This window comes from Aegilops tauschii, chromosome 6, assembly GCF_002575655.3.
Source record: "Aegilops tauschii subsp. strangulata cultivar AL8/78 chromosome 6, Aet v6.0, whole genome shotgun sequence".
Taxonomy (NCBI): Eukaryota; Viridiplantae; Streptophyta; class Magnoliopsida; order Poales; family Poaceae; genus Aegilops; species Aegilops tauschii.
Window position 1 is genome coordinate 352579266 of NC_053040.3, and position 17864 is coordinate 352597129.

At 48.2% G+C, this 17864-nt stretch overlaps 1 protein-coding gene across 1 annotated transcript; it reads left to right on the plus strand.

Moving 5' to 3' along the window:
* Positions 1–12890: 12890 nt before the first annotated feature.
* LOC109780675 (ethylene-responsive transcription factor ERF039) lies at positions 12891–13934 on the plus strand. The gene has a single exon (XM_020339252.4). It carries the CDS (start codon positions 13003–13005, stop codon positions 13666–13668), a length of 666 nt encoding a protein of 221 aa, XP_020194841.1. The 5' UTR covers positions 12891–13002; the 3' UTR covers positions 13669–13934.
* Positions 13935–17864: the final 3930 nt, after the last annotated feature.

Consider the following 17864-nt stretch of genomic DNA (forward strand, 5'->3'; position numbering starts at 1 on the left):
AAAGAGAGGGGGGCGCGGTATTTAAGGAGGGGGGGTCCGGCGGCTTGGGGGAGGGGGCAAGCCGAGCGGGGCGGCTCGTGGCCATGGCGGACACGGCGACGGCGGCGATCCCGTGCGGGAAGAGGAGAGGCGTGAGGCGGGTCGTCGGCTGGGCCTTTGGCCCAGTCGGCGCGCGGGTTTTTTTTTAAATAAGTTCCGCGGAAAATAATTCATAGAAAAATAAATAAAAATCATAAAAATATGAAATAAATTTTCCCCGTCTAGTTAGAAAATCTAGAATAGGGTGAACATTTTTATAATCCAAAATAAATATTTTGAAAACATGCAATATTTTTAATGCAATAAAAATTGCAAATAAATTCCAAATAATGATTTTAACATTTTTCCTCTAGTATTTCAATTGTTTTGGAGAAGTCATATTTTCTCCTCTCGTTTATTTAAAATGAAATATTTTTCTGGAGAGAAAAATAATTAAAACCACAATCCTCGTTTGAAAATCAAATTTGAAAATTCGAGAAAATCCCCAACTCTCTCCGAGGGTCCTTGAGTTGCTTAGGATTTATCGAGGATTTGTCAAAATGCAACAAAACATGATATGCAATGATGATCTATGTATAACATTCCAAATTGAAAATTTGGGATGTTACAAGCCATAACGACAAGCAAGCGAAAAAGAGGCAAACAGAAAGGAGAGGGCGAATAAAACGGCAAGGGTGAAGTGGGGGAGAGGAAAACAAGAGGCAAATGGCAAATAATGTAATGCACCTACACAAACAAATAAATCCTCGCAACCAACGCAATAAAGGGGTTGTCAATCCCTTCACGGTCACTTACGAGAGTGAGATCTGATAGATATGATAAGATAATATTTTTGGTATTTTTATGATAAAGATGCAAAGTAAAGAAAGCAAAAATAAAAACGGCGCCTGAAATAGCTTGTTGTCGGGAGATTAAATATGATGGAAAATAGACCCGGGGGCCATAGGTTTCACTAGTGGCTTCTCTCAAGAGCATAAGTATTACGGTGGGTGAACAAATTACTGTTGAGCAATTGACAGAATTGAGCATAGTTATGAGAATATCTAGGTATGATCATGTATATAGGCATCACGTCCGAGACAAGTAGACCGACTCCTGCCTTCATATACTACTATTACTCCACACATCGACCGCTATCCAGCATGCATCTAGAGTATTAAGTTCATAAGAACAGAGTAACGCTTTAAGTAAGATGACATGATGTAGAGAGATAAACTCATGCAATATGATATAAACCCCATCTTGTTATCCTCGATGGCAACAATACAATACGCGCCTTGCTGCCCCTACTGTCACTGGGAAAGGACACCGCAAGATTGAACCCAAAGCTAAGCACTTCTCCCATTGCAAGAAAGATCAATCTAGTAGGCCAAACCAAACTGATAATTCGAAGAGACTTGCAAAGATAACCAATCATACATAAAAGAATTCAGAGAAGATTCAAATATTGTTGTTCATAGATAAACTTGATCATAAACCCAAAATTCATCGGTCTCAACAAACACACCGCAAAAGAAGATTACATCGAATAGATCTCCACAAGAGAGGGGGAGAACATTGTATTGAGATCCAAAAAGAGAGAAGAAGCCATCTAGCTAATAACTATGGACCCGAAGGTCTAAATTAAACTACTCACACATCATCGGAGAGGCTATGGTGTTGATGTAGAAGCCCTCCGTGATCAATGCCCCCTCCGGCGGAGCTCCAGAAAAGGCCCCAAGATGGGATCTCATGGGTACAGAAGGTTGCGGCGGTGGAATTAGGTTTTTGGCTCTGTATCTGGTAGTTTGGGGGTACGTAGGTATATATGGGAGGAAGAAGTACGTCGGTGGAGCAACGTGGGGCCCACGAGGGTGGAGGGCGCGCCCAGGGGGGTAGGCGCGCCCCCTACCTCGTGCCTTCCTGGTTGATGTCTTGACGTAGGGTCCAAGTCCTCTGGATCACTTTCGTTCCGAAAATCACGTTCCCGAAGGTTTCATTCCGTTTGGACTCCGTTTGATATTCTTTTTCTGCGAAACTCTGAAATAGGCAAAAAAAATAGAAATTCTAGGCTGGGCCTCCGGTTAATAGGTTAGTCCCAAAAATAATATAAAAGTGTATAATAAAGCACATTAATGTCCAAAACAGAATATAATATAGCATGGAACAATCAAAAATTATAGATACGTTGGAGACGTATCAGACACGCAGGCATGTCTATGTATATAGAAAGGGTCGATGGGGATTGTGCGTGTGTATGCTTGCGAGAGGAAGAGTGATTGTAATAAAGGTTAGTGAAAACAGTCGTAAATGGTTACGAGAGGGAGGGAGGGTTATATCAAGAGCATGTGTGCAAGAAAGACACCTTGCGAGAGAGTGTGTGAGCATGTGTGAGAGACCACCGATGGAGAGTGAAACTACACGTACAAGACTGCTGTATACATTGATTAAAGATATAAATTGTATCCAAATATTAGGATGGGATCATGATATTTGCAATTCGCGTAAGGAACGGTCATTGATCCATCAGACATCTAGATTCTATCGAATTTGAGCATGTCTATGTTATTATTCGACACAATTGATCCACATAGTTAGTATTTTGAACTCCAGAAAATGCATCGCTTTAGCAATCGAATATAAACGTGACTATAGGTCATGTTGTGTGTGTAAAGCACATTATACATACGAAAGTTACACAATGAACATTATAAATAGCTACCTATGAACTAGCATACATTTGAATTCAACTTAAGGTGGTTTTAAAAAATCGAATTCAACATGAAGTCCATTCAATTATTTGAATTTGATATCATGGCATTTGTAAATCATACCTAAATTATGGGGGCACCAATCTTTGCTCTTATTTTGTACATAATAGCATATGTAGTCGTGTACAAAATAGATTCTAATTTAGCTCCTCCATTCCAAAATAATCGTAGTTATAGGATTTTCAAGTGTCAAAATTTCAAAAAGAAGCGGATAATTTAATGAGGTTTTCAAACATACAAGGTCAAATTTAACGTTGTCTATTTAGGTCAATCCTCAAAGTTCAAGAGTACTCTAAACGTGAATGCTTGTGTTTCAAAATTTCAAACAAAGCGCCAAAAGAGCCTCTACTCGCCCGAAACCGCGTGAGACCAATGTTTGGTAGTACAAGGAAATTACTTTTCTAATAACTCTGACCCGTGAAACCTACCGGCCCGACGTCCAAAGGTCTAAACCGGGGTAGGTTTGTAGCTTCATCTAGACGCCACGCAACCGCCTCCGAAAAACATTCATAAACAATGGCCGCCTAAGCACACGTGCGAGCGGCCGAAATCGCTCCCGCCCGCTATTTGGGACACCTGGGATTACCATCCTACCCCCGACCCACAGTAGGTCCGAAATTTAAGAGGGGGGCAAAGTTTGTACTTTCCCCAAATTTCAAACAAGCGCGTCCCATCTTCTGTTCAAAAAAGCCAAAAACAAGCGCGTCCCTGACCGAAACATGGTTCTCCCCCCTCCCCCCCCCCCCCGCCCACCCGTCCGATTCCCCATTCGTACTCCGTGGGCGCAAAAACTACCTCTCCACCAGCCGCGAAACCCCGGCGTCCTCCGTCCGCCACCCCATTCCACCCATCAACCGCCGCCCTCCTCCATCACGCCGGAGCCGATACCCCGACGTCGTCGTCCACCGCAACCTCAACCGCAACACCCTCCACGGCTAGTAGTTGAAGCCGAGGCTGAGTCGTCCGTACCCGAGCCAGTTCAACCACGGCGTCCTGTGCCTCACCGCTGCCGCTCCAACTTCGCCACCCTCCACCGCACCGGAGTTGTTCCTGCTACGCCGTCCTTCGCCGCCTCGGATCTGCTTCCTCTCCGCCGACATACAGCCACGGCAACACAGTCAACAATTTGGCCATGGGTTCGTCCAAGCCTGCACCCTCCAGAACATCGGTTTCCCCGGCAAAAAGAAGAAGATCGGAGCGACATGTGGAGGCGACCACACCGGCAACCTAAAATGGTACTCCTCTTCCCTTATTCGTGCAAATCTTACGTGTCTACTTGCACGGTATTCATCCCACAGAAGACACTAGTTGACCGCTTCTTCTTGATACTAGATGTTCCTAGTAACTCGCGATACACAAGGTTTCTCCTCATATACTATTTCACCTTAGCTAGAGGTCCGTCGCCCCCCCTGAATTTCAATTCCTGGTCAGTTGATTCCCAATTAACGGAAGCATTCCCCGGCGTAACAGGCGCTAGTCCGCCTATTACGCCGGGGAAGCAGCGCCTCGGTGTTTATCTTAGGGGCGTGTGGGGCCTAGAGCTACTGGCGCCTGATCTGGAGGTCGGCCGGGATTAAAGGGATGGCCTGGGGGCGCTGCCAAGCACGGCGGTGGTGTGAGGTCGAGGGGAGGGCGGGGCGGCGGAGGCAGGGGTCTGGGCCGGTGGTCGCTGGCGGTTCGAGAAAGATCCTCAATAGTGACTGGCGGGAGGTAGACGAAGGCCATCTGCCCGTTCCTTATAGATCGGACGGTTCATTAAAAAAATCGACTGACCTATTTATTTTCAGTCGACTGTTATCTTTATATGACCACATGTGGTGGTGTGCTGGAGGAGTACCTGCATTTCCTGTGCTCATATATTACAAAATCATACGGAGTAGACTCTAATTTTGTTTGCCATGCAATGTTGTAGAGCTATCATATGTCTCCTGTTATTTATTTTTCAGCCACCTGCTATCTGCTACTTTTACAGTGCACTAGTTCTGCACACACTTCACCCATACTCTCACTATTGTGTTTTTATGCAAGGGTATTTCAGACTCTGCTGCTATGAGAGAAGCAAAAGAGAAAAGAGAGAAGTCGCTCCAGCGTCGTACGCGGAGAGGCCAGACACGTTTCAGCCTTATAATAGGTGCAGTGTCAGCAGATGGAGACGGTAAACGTAGCTCTGGAGTTGATGACCTCGCTCGCAATGAACCACCATCCCAGGTGCTTGCTTTAACTTCGCGGTGTCATATGTGGTTGCATGTTCCATATGGTGTCTAGCTTGTATTCGAAAGGCCGAAGTTGGTCTTTATTAAGATAAGGAAAGATATTTTTTACATGAACCACCATCCCGTGAGCACCAGATGACAAATAGCTAGTCAGGGCACTGGCCGAGCCAATGACAAGCCCAACAAAGAGAGGCATCACCTGGAAGCCAACTAAAAAGCCGCGATGGTGGCGAAGCAGCCCGCCTCCCACCAGGCTCTCAGGTCCTAGATGATCATGCTCACCACTCCAGCCGGATGTCTAGCTTGTATTGCTTCCAATTTGGTTAAATTGCATCTGCTTAGCTTACACATTATACCTTTGAATATGACATGCCTTTCTGTTTTTGGTACATACTAGTACATCTGTGTATTAACCATGTTCTTACATCAAACTAATGTTCTTGTGTGTCCCTCATCAATCACTTATGATGAGGCAGCCAGGCAATTGGATTACTCCTCATTTAAAGAATGCAGCGTCAGCCTCCCGACATGATTCTCAAGAAACAACAAGGCTAGATGAAGATAGTGAACGTAGCTCTGTAGTTGATTACCGCATTTCCCCTACACTAGCATCCCAGGTGCTTGCTCTAACTTGGCAGCGTGATATGTGGTTGCATGTTGCATATGGTGTCTAGATTGTAATTCTTCCAATCTGGTTAAACTGCATGTGCTATTCTGCTTAGCATATACATTATACCTGTTAATGTGACATGCCTTCCTGTATTTAGTACACAGTACATCTGTCTATTAAGCATGTCCTCACAAAAAACTATTGTTTTTTGTATCCCGCATAAATCAATATGACGAGACACCTTCAGTATATGCAGTGTGATATTAGTTGATCTTTGATATGATTTATAGCATGCACTGCTTCTAATTTGTTGAAATGCCATTTATGATGGGACACTTTGAACTTGGCAGAGTCATATTGGTTGCATCTTTCACGTGGTGTCTAGCTTGCATTGCTTCTTATTTGGTGAAATGGTTTCTTCTTAGTTTACACAAACAGTTGTGAATATGCCATGCCGTCCTATTTTTCGTATTATTCCATCCTGGAATCATGTGTTTGCCTTACATCAAAGTAGTGATTGTCAGTATCATGCACGAATGAGTTCTGAAGAGTGAATTTTATTGCTTTTTCTTGTCGGTTTTACTTGACAATTCAAAATCAATAAAGCGGAAGGAAGTTAGCAAGGCAGCGGATGAAGGTGCTCCTTCCAAATGGAGGGCCTCTACAGATTCTACTCCTCCATCCCCCCAAGATGATTTCCAAGACAACACATGCATAGATACTCAACGTAGCTGTGTTGGTGATGAGCACGTCTCCCCTAGTGCACCATCACAGGTGCTCCCTCTAACTTGGCACTGTTATATGTGGTTGCATGTTATGTATGATGTCTAGCTTGTATTGCTTCTAATTTTGTTGAATTTCATCTGCTTACTTTACACATTATACTTGTGACTAAGACACGTGTCCTGTTTCTAGAACATACAATATCTGCCCACACCATGTTCTTACATCAAAGTACATTTGTTCTGAAGAACTAAATTGTTATTCGTTTTTCTTGTCGGCTTGACTTAACATGACACAGAGAAAGAGGAAGCAAGACAGAACGACAGGGAAAGGGAAGCGGAACAATCCTGCAGATTCTGTTGGTGCTGATGGTGCAATAGAAGGTCAAAGTCCAACGGAAAATTGTACCGACAGGGTATCCCGTGCTACACGAGCTACAGAACAAGCCAAACAAAACAAATAGCTGCCACCAAACAAGCAGAGACAACTCTAGTTGTTGCAACACCTTCCACAGTACCACCAGCTGCATGATTTACTCGTTGGTCAACTCAGCTAGCAGCACGTTCCCAAGCTCCCTTGCCACCTGACACTACTTCCGAAGCACTCTTGACACAAGATGAGTTGGCAAGATCAGATGAACTTTGTGAGCTTCAACAACAAGAAGGTAGTTGCTGGAGTCAAGTTACAGTTGCATGCTTCTTTATATGTAGTCTCACAGTTTGATGTACACTAACACTTCCTATGTTTGTTGTTGGACTAGCACCTAGGCGCAAGAGGAAACAAACATCAGGGATAATGCTCGATAGGTTAACTAAATCTAGAGGAGGAAGAATGGAGATCCGTTTTGAGGCAGGTTTAAAAAGGCCACGTGATGCTACAAAGTCAGCCAAGTTAGTATCAGACGCAGCGGTTGCTGTTAGGTGTCATGTACGTATCCTCCCAACATGGATTCAGTACAGGAATGACAAAGACGAAACCCAGTTCAACACCTTCCTCGACCATTTATCTGTAAGTATGGTTATGTATGGAAACTAGTAGTATCGTCTTCCTCTGTCCAATACATTCTAGGTTGCTGATAATGAGACTCCCATAATTTTCAACAGACGAGGTTCAAGTTGGATAGCCAAGATGATGCAACCAGACAAGCTCGCACCCATGTTTTCAAGTCTGCTCTGCGACAGTATCGGTATAACTTGAGAAAAACTCACTTCGAAGGCAAGGCTAACAGTGAACTTGCCCAAACATCTCCAGTGGAAAATATATCTGATGAAGACTGGAGAGGCCTCGTTAAACACTGGTCTGATCCGAAGTATCAGGTACATTATATATATGTCATCAGATCACATGTTGAAGTCCTATTTACGCATGTGCCACACAAATCTATCTTCTTGTAGGTGAACTATTCAAAGAAAAAGGCCAACCGTACGAAAGTGAAATTCCAACAGACGACAGGATCTCGTAGCTATATTGCACACTGTGAGGCTCTTGTAATTAGCTGTTGTTTCACTCTTTTCGCTGTACCATATTATCAGATCTATATTGACTTGTTCCAAATGCAGAGGAAAGCCCGCAAGGACCAAAAAGTACCTGAACCAAATGCTGTGGAAATCTTCAAGGACTGTCACACCAGCAAGAAGAAGGGCATGACTACACCAGTCAAAACCGCTGTTGTAAGTCCTTAATCCTCATGCCTTTTAACTACTACTTACTCTGACTTGTGCCTTGAACTGCATGGTTTGCATCCAATGTCTATTACTCTTTTCAATTTTATACACAATTGTCTTAGCGTATCATTGCACCTTACAAGGTTTAAAAGAGGGGAGTGATGTTCCTTTGATCTTGACCTGTAATCTAGTTCCGTGCTGGACTTGCCCACACAACGTTACAATTGCCTATTTGTCTGTTCTTAGTTGTTTTGTGATATGAATGATGTCATACTATGCTTACCGTATTATAAACTTCGCCTCTTTGTCCTTAGCCCTCAATACAATGTGAAGAAATAGACAATACATTAGCGATGGTACATGGTCATATGTTTGGAACCTGGTTTTATTATGTACTTTGCAATAAAATACAACTATTATTTTACATGGGTTCACTAGAATAAGTTCTGTATATAGACCAAAGCTATTTTGTTTGGTTTTGCTACCTCCTTAATATCTTATGTTCTGGTACTACTAATGTAAAACCACAACTTTTCAGCGAGCTATGGAAAAAATGGTGGAACCGCCACCTTCTGAAGGTGGCGAGGCAACTATAACCGCAATGTCAGCTCTTGCTGCAGTGGGTCAGTACCTGTCCACTAACAGTGCCAAAAGCACGTTCCTGCGTAATACTGGCTTGGTTGTTAAGGCAATCTCGTCCAAACTGCCTCATGATCAAGATATGCAAGCTCAAAACAATGTTGTATCTGCGCTCCAGACACATGTCCATTCCCTAACAGAGAACCTTTGTGAAACAAGGAGAGACATTGTTTGATGTTGTCAAGATATGCATGGTTTTGAAACCAGACTATCAGACATTTGCTATGTTGTTCAGGAGCCTAGGAGGACTGAAGGCGAAGGTTATGGTGCTCCATCAGACAATATAGCATAAAAACGTAACAGTCAGGTCAAATGAACTGAGCTTCTGAACTTCTGGTGGTGCATTTATCTGCTAGACTGTTAACTTTTATGCCAACCTTCCTTTTGTTTTATAGTTGTAATTTGTTTTGGTGCGATACAAAATTTGTTCTTAACGTGCAGCCACCGGCTGAAGAAAACAGCAAGCCATTTTTGTATTGTGTAGGGTGTTCCCTATATTTGCACTGGTGGCGAACCTTGATGCCCACCGGCTGTAGTTAACATGGGCCTCCTACGGGCCGTAGAAACAATGGGCCTTCTAAGGGCCGTAGAAACAATGGGCCTTCTACGTGGTGTAGAAACAATGGGCCTTATACGGGTCGTAGACACAATGGGCCTTCTATGGGCCGTATCATCAATGGGCCTTCTACGGGCTTATGATCGGTTGGCCAAACATGGGCCAATAACATACCACATTATGGCCGTAAATGGACTAGAGTTGAAATCGTCCGTTCATGGGCCGACCATACGGGCCGTCGTTAATCAGCCGTATTTTGATGACGCTATGAAAACGGCCCAACGTATTAACGGGCCACAAACGGGCCGACTGTAACCACGGGCTGAATTTGGCCCACAAGCAGAAAATGACAGTAAAGGGCCGTAAGTAAACAAATGTGGAAATGAGCCCAAGAATAAATGGGCCCCGAGAAGGCCGAAAGATAACATGGGCTGGAAACGGCCCAACAGAATAATGGGTTGTTAATGGGTATAAAGTGACACACTGTTCATTACGGGCCAGTTTCACCACGTGCCGTTAATGGGTATAAAGTCATACACTGTTCATTACGGGCCAGTTTTACCACGGGCCGTTAATGGGCCGAGAGTAATAAGGGCCTCATATGGGACGAAAGACGTCATGGGCCATACATGGGACGGAAGTTAAAACGGGCTGGAATTATATTGGACGGCCCAGATGACGCTACTGGGCCTAATTCGGATAGGCCGTAAACGGGCCCTGGGTTAGCGGGTTGTAAATGGGCTATATGCGAACAGGCCGTTAACAGGCTTGCCGTGGGCCGGCCCGCCACCTTTTCACCAAGTCAAACGGGCCGGCCTTTTCACAGGAATGGGCCTCTGTTGGGCCGTGCCACGTGTCGATGTATCATAGGCGCTTTGGGTCCAATGAGTGGATGACATTTGTCCCATCGGTGAGCCGACACGTGTTTCCTCCAGCCAATGATGATTTTACACGTGGAAAATCCCCATTGGTCGGGGCTGTTAATGGGTTATCGGATCCAAAACTGGACCCGATAGCTTAACGGCGTTCCGTTACAGTGGATGCCACGTGTCGGTCACCCTTGACGAAAGCACTTCTGTGACGCGCGATTTATTGTCATGGAAGTGGACACTTCCGTGATGATAATTTTGGTAATGTCATGGAACACTTCTACGACAGCACATGTATGACTCTTGATTCTGTCATAAATTTGTCATGGATGTACATGCATGACAGAAAACGTGACCTACTGTGACAAACACGTATCATCACGGAAGTGTATTTTTTGTAGTGTAGCTTGCTACTGTTCCGGAACACATGGATAGACATCATTTGTCCTTGTTTGCTCCTGTGTGTGTCCCTTCGGGGAAATATCACACGGTGTTTACTGGAGTCCTTTGTAGGCTCGCTACGACTCGGTTACACTCGCTGCTGACCGACATGTGCATTATTGGGTCATGTATGCCCGTCCCTGTAAGTTTGTGCCACCTTGGGTTCACGACTAGTCATGTCGGCCCGCTCTGCATCTCGAAGATGCATGCAGCCATTTTATTAATTATTCATAAGGACCTTACAAAGCATTACATCAATATGTCTGAATCCGCTATCTTGGCAATAACTGTTGCTACTCCTCCACTGGATGAAGGGATGCAGAATACTGGGCCAAATACCCAGATATCTCACCTAAGCCTAACATGTAACCCGGAGGCCCCAGCCCAGCCACATACCGGGTCTGGGACACAGACCGGTTTGACGCACCCTCGAGGGTCGTCGCTGCCGACTTCCACCGATCCAACTTCGGATCAAGTATTGATGTATCAACCTTTCCAGGCCTACCATCGATGCCACCACGGCGCCAGACAACCCCACCGCCCTACGCTCGTCTATCCAGCCACATCCGTCGTCGAGATCCAGCTGCACTATGCCGCCAACACTCATCATCATCAACGCGATAGATACAATGCCGCTCCTCCTACCAACCTCCACACCGTCGCCACTGCTAGAGCTACGCGGAGCCCACCACCCATAGAAACTCTCCCTCAAACATCTAAGCCTCCCAAGACGGTGCCTCCATGGAGGTTACAACGCGCAGGACGCCGTCGCCGCCCAATCCAGTCTGAATTTTGGACTTTCGTCTGGGAGGTGTTCGGAGGTGGATAGGAGGGACCTCGGCTTCGCCTCCAAGAAGGGTAACGGTGTCGAGGGACGCCGCCGATGCCGGGCCGGACCAGCCGACCAAGGTTTCCGCCGGTCCCCATCCTATACCACCAAACCTTTGTCTGCTCTGGATCTCGCAGCGAGCCAAGAGCCGAAACCTACAAAGATGAGATTTCCATGGGACTCGACCCAATAGGAATCGAGAAGAACATCCATAGTAGATATCCAGGCGCCGAATCATCCGATCCGACGTGCCCAACGGCGGAGACAACCACCCCGCGCCGGCCGACCGCGTCTAGCATCAGATCAGAGAGATCCGATCTGAACCCGGTGGTGCCCGCGACCACCTGGCCGTGCCCACCACGCAGTCGCCACCTCGCCGCGAGTTGGGATCCCGCTGCCGCCACCGCGCATGACGTCGCCAAGAGTTGCCCGCCCGCCGCGCCGCTGGACCCTGCGTAAGCCCAGCGCCTTCTCGCGATCGGGCCGTCCCACGCCAGTCGAGATGCTTGAACGGTGGAGAAGTCCCGCCGCTGCCCTGCCGGCTAGGCTTTGCATGGTGGCGCTGCGGACGACGGCGAGGAGGAGGGTGAGGCGGGAAGGCTCGAGGGGAGGGCAGCTAGGGTTTCCCCCGGGTCGCCCACAGGCGTGGCGCGAGGGGGAGGGGGCTACCTACTTATCTCCCTTTAGTTGTTTGTGAATCTTGCTTGGATTTGTGGAGAAAGCACTTGTGTGATTGGATCTATGTTCATGAGTGTATGTTCTTGTGATTCCTTTTGTTCCTCTTGTTCTTTAGTGTTCCTCTCAATCCACCTTCAAATTCTAAAAGATTGGGCAATCTAGCGCTTGGTCGTACATCAATGGGTTTTGTTACAGTAAATGTCGATACTTCATTTCACGCGGACACACTCTCTGGTGCTACGAGAGTTGGGGCTCGGGATGATCGTAGAAGCTTCATTGCAACAACAAGATGGTTTCTACCACATGCTAACAAACGTTTATTCGGCTGAGATGACTGCAATTTGGAATGGTATATATCCGGCGGTTCAAATTTGGTGCAATAGCTTGTTGATCGAATCAGATTGCAGTATTCTGGTTGATGAAGCAATGCAGCAGCTCAACTCATATGTTGGTCTAGATGTAACTAGTGTTGTGGAACGCGAGCAAAGGTGATTTCGCAAAGGTTTCTTATACAAATTGTTTTCGTCAAGCAAATGGTTTAGCAATGTGTAGTACTACTCCTTTAGCACTAGATCTTCTAGTTTCTCTGACTCTTCTTCCTTGACTTTATTCTCATTTACTTTTTTTCTGCGGGGATTTCTCATTTACTTGTAAACGACATTACAATCATTTGAGGAATAAAGTCTATTTGCTGTAAACAAAAAAAATAGCTGCAAGAGAATAAAAAGATTAAAACTTGTTTAATCGCTCAAAAACAATGCTCATCAGTTGCTCAGTTCCCAAAGGCCAACACGCTGGCCTCACGCCTCCCCCCATTCGATTCCCCGCTTTGTTTTTCCTTTCCACGTTGCTCCCTCCGCCTCATCTGCTCTGCTCATCATAAAACCTCCCAGTGCCTTGCCCCGCATCCCACCGCAACACACCACTCACCTCCTCACGCTCTCGCCCATCACTCCCCAACAACAACTCCACCACCACAGTATCATCAGCCATGGGCGCCACGGAGGATTCCTCCTCCGGCTCCGAGACCACCACGTCGTCCTCGGTGGAGGCCCTGGCCTCGCCGCCGTCCCCGACGGCCACCACCGCGTCGTCCAAGAAGAAGCGGCCGCGCAACGACGGGCGGCACCCGACGTACCGCGGGGTGCGCATGCGGAGCTGGGGCAAGTGGGTGTCGGAGATTCGGGAGCCCCGCAAGAAGTCGCGCATCTGGCTCGGCACCTTCGCCACGGCGGAGATGGCGGCGCGCGCGCACGACGTGGCCGCCCTCGCCATCAAGGGCCGTGCCGCGCACCTCAACTTCCCCGACCTCGCCCACGAGCTCCCGCGCCCGGCCACCGCCGCGCCCAAAGACGTCCAGGCGGCCGCCGCACTCGCCGCCTCCGCCGACTTCCCGGCCTCTGCCACTGCAGCTGCCAATGCCGGCGCCAAGAATCCCGACGGCCCGGAACCCAGCGCCGCCTCCGCCTCTGCCTCGCCGCCGCCGGACACCGCTGAGGATGCGCTGTTCGACCTCCCCGACCTCCTCTTCGACCTCAGACACGGCCCTCCGTCCTGCCAGCTCTCGTGCGCCTCCTCGTGGGACGACGACGTGGCCTTCGCCGGCGCCGGCGCCGGCGTGTTCCGCCTGGAGGAACCGCTGCAGTGGGAGTACTAAATCCAGACGCCAACTCGCTCAGTCACCGGTGTCATCAAACCGCGCCGCCGCTGCATGCATGTATGGCTCGTAGGTGCTCGTTACCACATCGGGCCGGAAATCATTTCGAAACCATTGGAGAACCAAAAGAAGGAAGCAAAACCACTGGAGTACTACTAAATTTAGGAGTGAGACCATGTACAAATTGGGGTTAGCCTTGTGTTCTTTATCGTATTTGCTTTGCGTGGATTGTGGGGCAAGAATATGTTTGTGTGTGCAATTAACAACACCGCATCTCCTTTTTTCTTCCTTCTTTCTTTTAGCGAGCGCTAGTGGTAGTAAAGGCGATCGGACGAGCGGGATTTGTTGGACTAATGCGGCACGAAATGCTTTAAGGACGCACCTTTTAAATTACGGCGATATTCGACCGGTCCATTCACTCCACTGATCCGGCCCAAAGCGCCGGCAGCAATCATGCATTCAACCTCGATCCCATATTCCGGCCGGTTGATTAATTTGATCTTCTCTTTTTATATGATGAAGCTGGGGTTACATATTCTTATTCGTCCTTGGAAATTAGTTGAACTTTTACAATTTCAATCCTTACAAATTAGAGCTGGAGCCAGTTGAAAATATCACGCGCTCAGCTCGCGAATAGGTACGTACGTAGGGCTGTAGCGAGACGGCCAGGAGGGGGAGGGCGAAAGCGACGTGGACTGTACAAAAAGCGGGGCTGCTTGTTGTAAGAGAGATCCGTGCCTGTATCGCGCGATCGGTCGCCATCGTCGCTGGCTGGCCCGGACGAGCGTGCGCCGCTTGCGTGCGTTCGGGCCGGGTCGCTGGCTCGGCGGTGGAATATTTTGGGCGCGTCCGCCTCGTCGGGAGCCCGTTGGCGTGGATCGTCCGTCCGTCGCTGAGACATGCATGCATGGGAGGGGAGGGGAGGGACGAGAGGACAGCGGAGTGGTTGCGCGCGTGTAAATGGCGCCATGTTTACGTACGTTTTGGCCGGGGTGGGGAGAGCGTCGTACCGCGAGGATAAGGCGAGATCCCGAGCCGCTGCCTCCCTCCTCCCCGATGCTCCGTCGCCGTGTGAGTTATTGCGACTGCTGTGCTGTGTGTGTGTGTGACACCTTGCCTTGGTCCGTCGTGGAGGACAGTGCGTGCGTGCGTGCGTGCATGCATGCGCATGAGCGAAAGGGAGAGACTGTGTGTGGGATATAGCTGTAGAAGTGTGAGGTGGATGCACGAGACGACCATGCCATAGACGGAGGAGATGGGTGATGGCTGTGGTGTACGACTATAGGAGAACTAGCTTTCTTTTTGAGAGAGAGAGAGGACTGGTGGTACAACTCTACTAGTATTTCATTTTGATGATGGAGTACGTCTGGTCAGGACTACGGACAAAGACTAAGCTTGTTGACCATCGTCCGTGTTAGCGGGGATTGGATCCTTGTTTTCGGGTTTTCCTAACCTATTCGCCCATGCGTTATCAACGTGTTCCCTCCAGGAGGAGCCTTCTACTAGGTCGTGTCGTGCGTATACTGTTCCTACTGTATGGTAGTACAAAGGCATTTCCAACGCTGACCTTCAAACCGCCGCGTACGTCCGGAAAGCGCGGTCCATACCCCGGAAGCCATCCAATACGGACCTGTATCGGTTCGCCAAGCGGTCCGGGTCATGTTTTCCCATAAACTGAAACCAAACATAGGGGGCTTTGCGGGAGTACGGACATGAGACACGTCGAACTCGTACACCCATGGCCCACTCAAAAGGAAGGCAGAGTCCATCCTTTTGTAGCATCCCCCGCACCGTTTCCTTGCTAAAATCCCCAATTCTCTTCTTCCATCCCATCGCTTTTCACCCAATTCCCGTCCTTTTCTCCCACTTTCTTCTTCGCTGCCGCCGACGCATGGAACCGAACGAGGACCTGCCGGAGATAGAGGTGGTGGATGTGCAGGAGGATCCGAGCATCACCCTTGCCCGGAAGATCAACTCGGTGACACGGCAAAATCGCCGCGTCAAAGCGAAGGTCGCAAAGAAGGAAACACTCATGAAGCAGAAGGCGGACGGAGGGCGTGCTGATGGCGTCCGTCGCGGTCGGCGTGCTGGTCGCAGACGTGGTTGAGGTCGCGGAGCCATGATGGTGGCGCCCATCCTCCAGACACCGCCATGGCCGGAGCATTACAAGGCTCCATACTACTATGCCGTCAAGCAGCTCAGCAGCCAATCCATGGCAACCACCGTCGGGCAAGTGCCTTACATCGTCAACGTAAACGCGGCGCCGCTGCTCTTCTCAGAGTCTTCTTCGCCGCAGCTCGTCCGGGCATGGACCGTGGGCGGGGAGCACATGGGTGCCCGTGCGCTATTCGCTGCTATGCCTAAAGCGGGGGAGAAGGCGTACAACGACGCGGATAGGAAGATGTTCGACATCATCCACTATGGACGCGGAGGAGGAGGAGGTTATTAGGACGGGCAGGTGGAAGACTCGGATGCCACCCAGTCCGGCAACTACACCCACATGCATCAGGGCTACACCCAGACCAGCACACAACGGACGGGCATACAACATCAGGATTGGGCCGCCGGACAGGCGGAGGAGGAGGTGGAGGAGGATGAGGACGGCGAAGACGATGATCCAGATGATTTTGCCGGCGATCCGAAGAAGAAGGGTAGATGAGAAATCTTCAACGAGGTGGGAGGACGAGCTGTTGTGCGATGCATGGTTGGCCACTAGCCTCGATCCGATCCATGACACGAAGCAGAAGGGCTCAACTTTTTGGGCCAACATTCACACATGGTTCCAGGAACACAAACATTTCGCGCCCTACTCCGACGCGGTCATCAGCACCCATGGACCAAAGCCCCTCAACCATTGACGGGACACCATCCAAGAGGTCGTGTCAAAATATTGTGGCCATTTGGCGCATCTCATCGCATGGTGGCCTAGTGGTGCCCCAATCACCGAGCAAGTAAGTTCATTTGGCCGGACATGCATAGTTTTGTAGCCGGATATGCATAGTTTTTTTATCATTGGCCAGATATGCATAGTTTAGTTGATCACTAGCCAGATATGCATAGTTTTCCGATCACTTACTGGATATGCATAGTTTTGTTGATCATTTGTCGGATATGCGGAGCTTTGTAGCCGGATATGCATAGTTTTGTTGATCATTTACCGGGTATGCACAGTTTTGTAGCCGGATATGCATAGTTCTACTAATCATTGGCCGGATATGCACAGTTTTGTAGCCGGATATGCATGGTTTTGCCGATCATTTGCCGGATATGCATAGTTTTGTAGCCGGATATGCATAGTTTTGTTGATCATTGTCCGGATATGCATAATTTTATTGATCACTAGCCGAATATGCATAGTTTTATTGACAATGTTTTATTTTGTAGCCTTCTTGTGCATGTGCGGTGTTCACGAAGTTGGAAAAGAAAAACTTCACCGTACACGCACTAGAAGGCTACAAAATAATTTGCCTCCTTGTGTTTTGGAGATTGTTGACATAAAAAGTGTGGGACTAACGCGTTTGCTAGTGCACACTAAGTGACAAGTCCCTGAAATCATGTGGAGTGTGGAACAAACTCCAAAGATAATCTCCTGCGGGGCAGGAGGATTATCACCGAAGGTTATGCCTGTCGAAAGTGAACCTCTAAAATTGTTGACCCAAAGCATTTGGTTCAGTGTTTGCCCGAAGAAATTGGCAGCACCCTAGAAGTTTGAAGATGGAGAAATGACGTAGTATTTTCTTTCGTTGTTCTTCTTCTCTTTCTTGAGTCATGGGACCACCGTACTATTAAGAGGGGTACAATGAACTTATGGTTCTCTGAAGCTAAACCAAAACCTATGTGAGTTGAGAGAAATCTCTTTGTGCTCCGAATTTATACTCGCTAGCAAGAGACGTAGTTCTTCTTTGTTGCAAGAGATTTGATTCAGACCGTGGAGTTAGCATTACGTGCTTCGCAAGTAATGTTACGGTTGTGCCTAAGAATCCGACCACTGGTTATGTGTCGGTTGAGCATTGGTCGAGCGGTCATGTCCAAAATGGTCCTTTCCCATCAGGAAGACCGCGGCTATAAATAGCCCTCCCCTTCCAACGTGCACCGTGGGCTGCTCCATTTGATTTCTGAGAAGATTGTGAGAGCACCCTCTCTCCCGAGTCATTTGAGTTTAAAATCCACCGAGAGAAAAACCCCAGAGCCAAAAA

What these genes read in the sequence shown, in the direction of transcription:
- LOC109780675 (XM_020339252.4), top strand. Translation starts at nt 13,003, where the DNA reads ATGGGCGCCACGGAGGATTCCTCCTCCGGCTCCGAGACCACCACGTCG.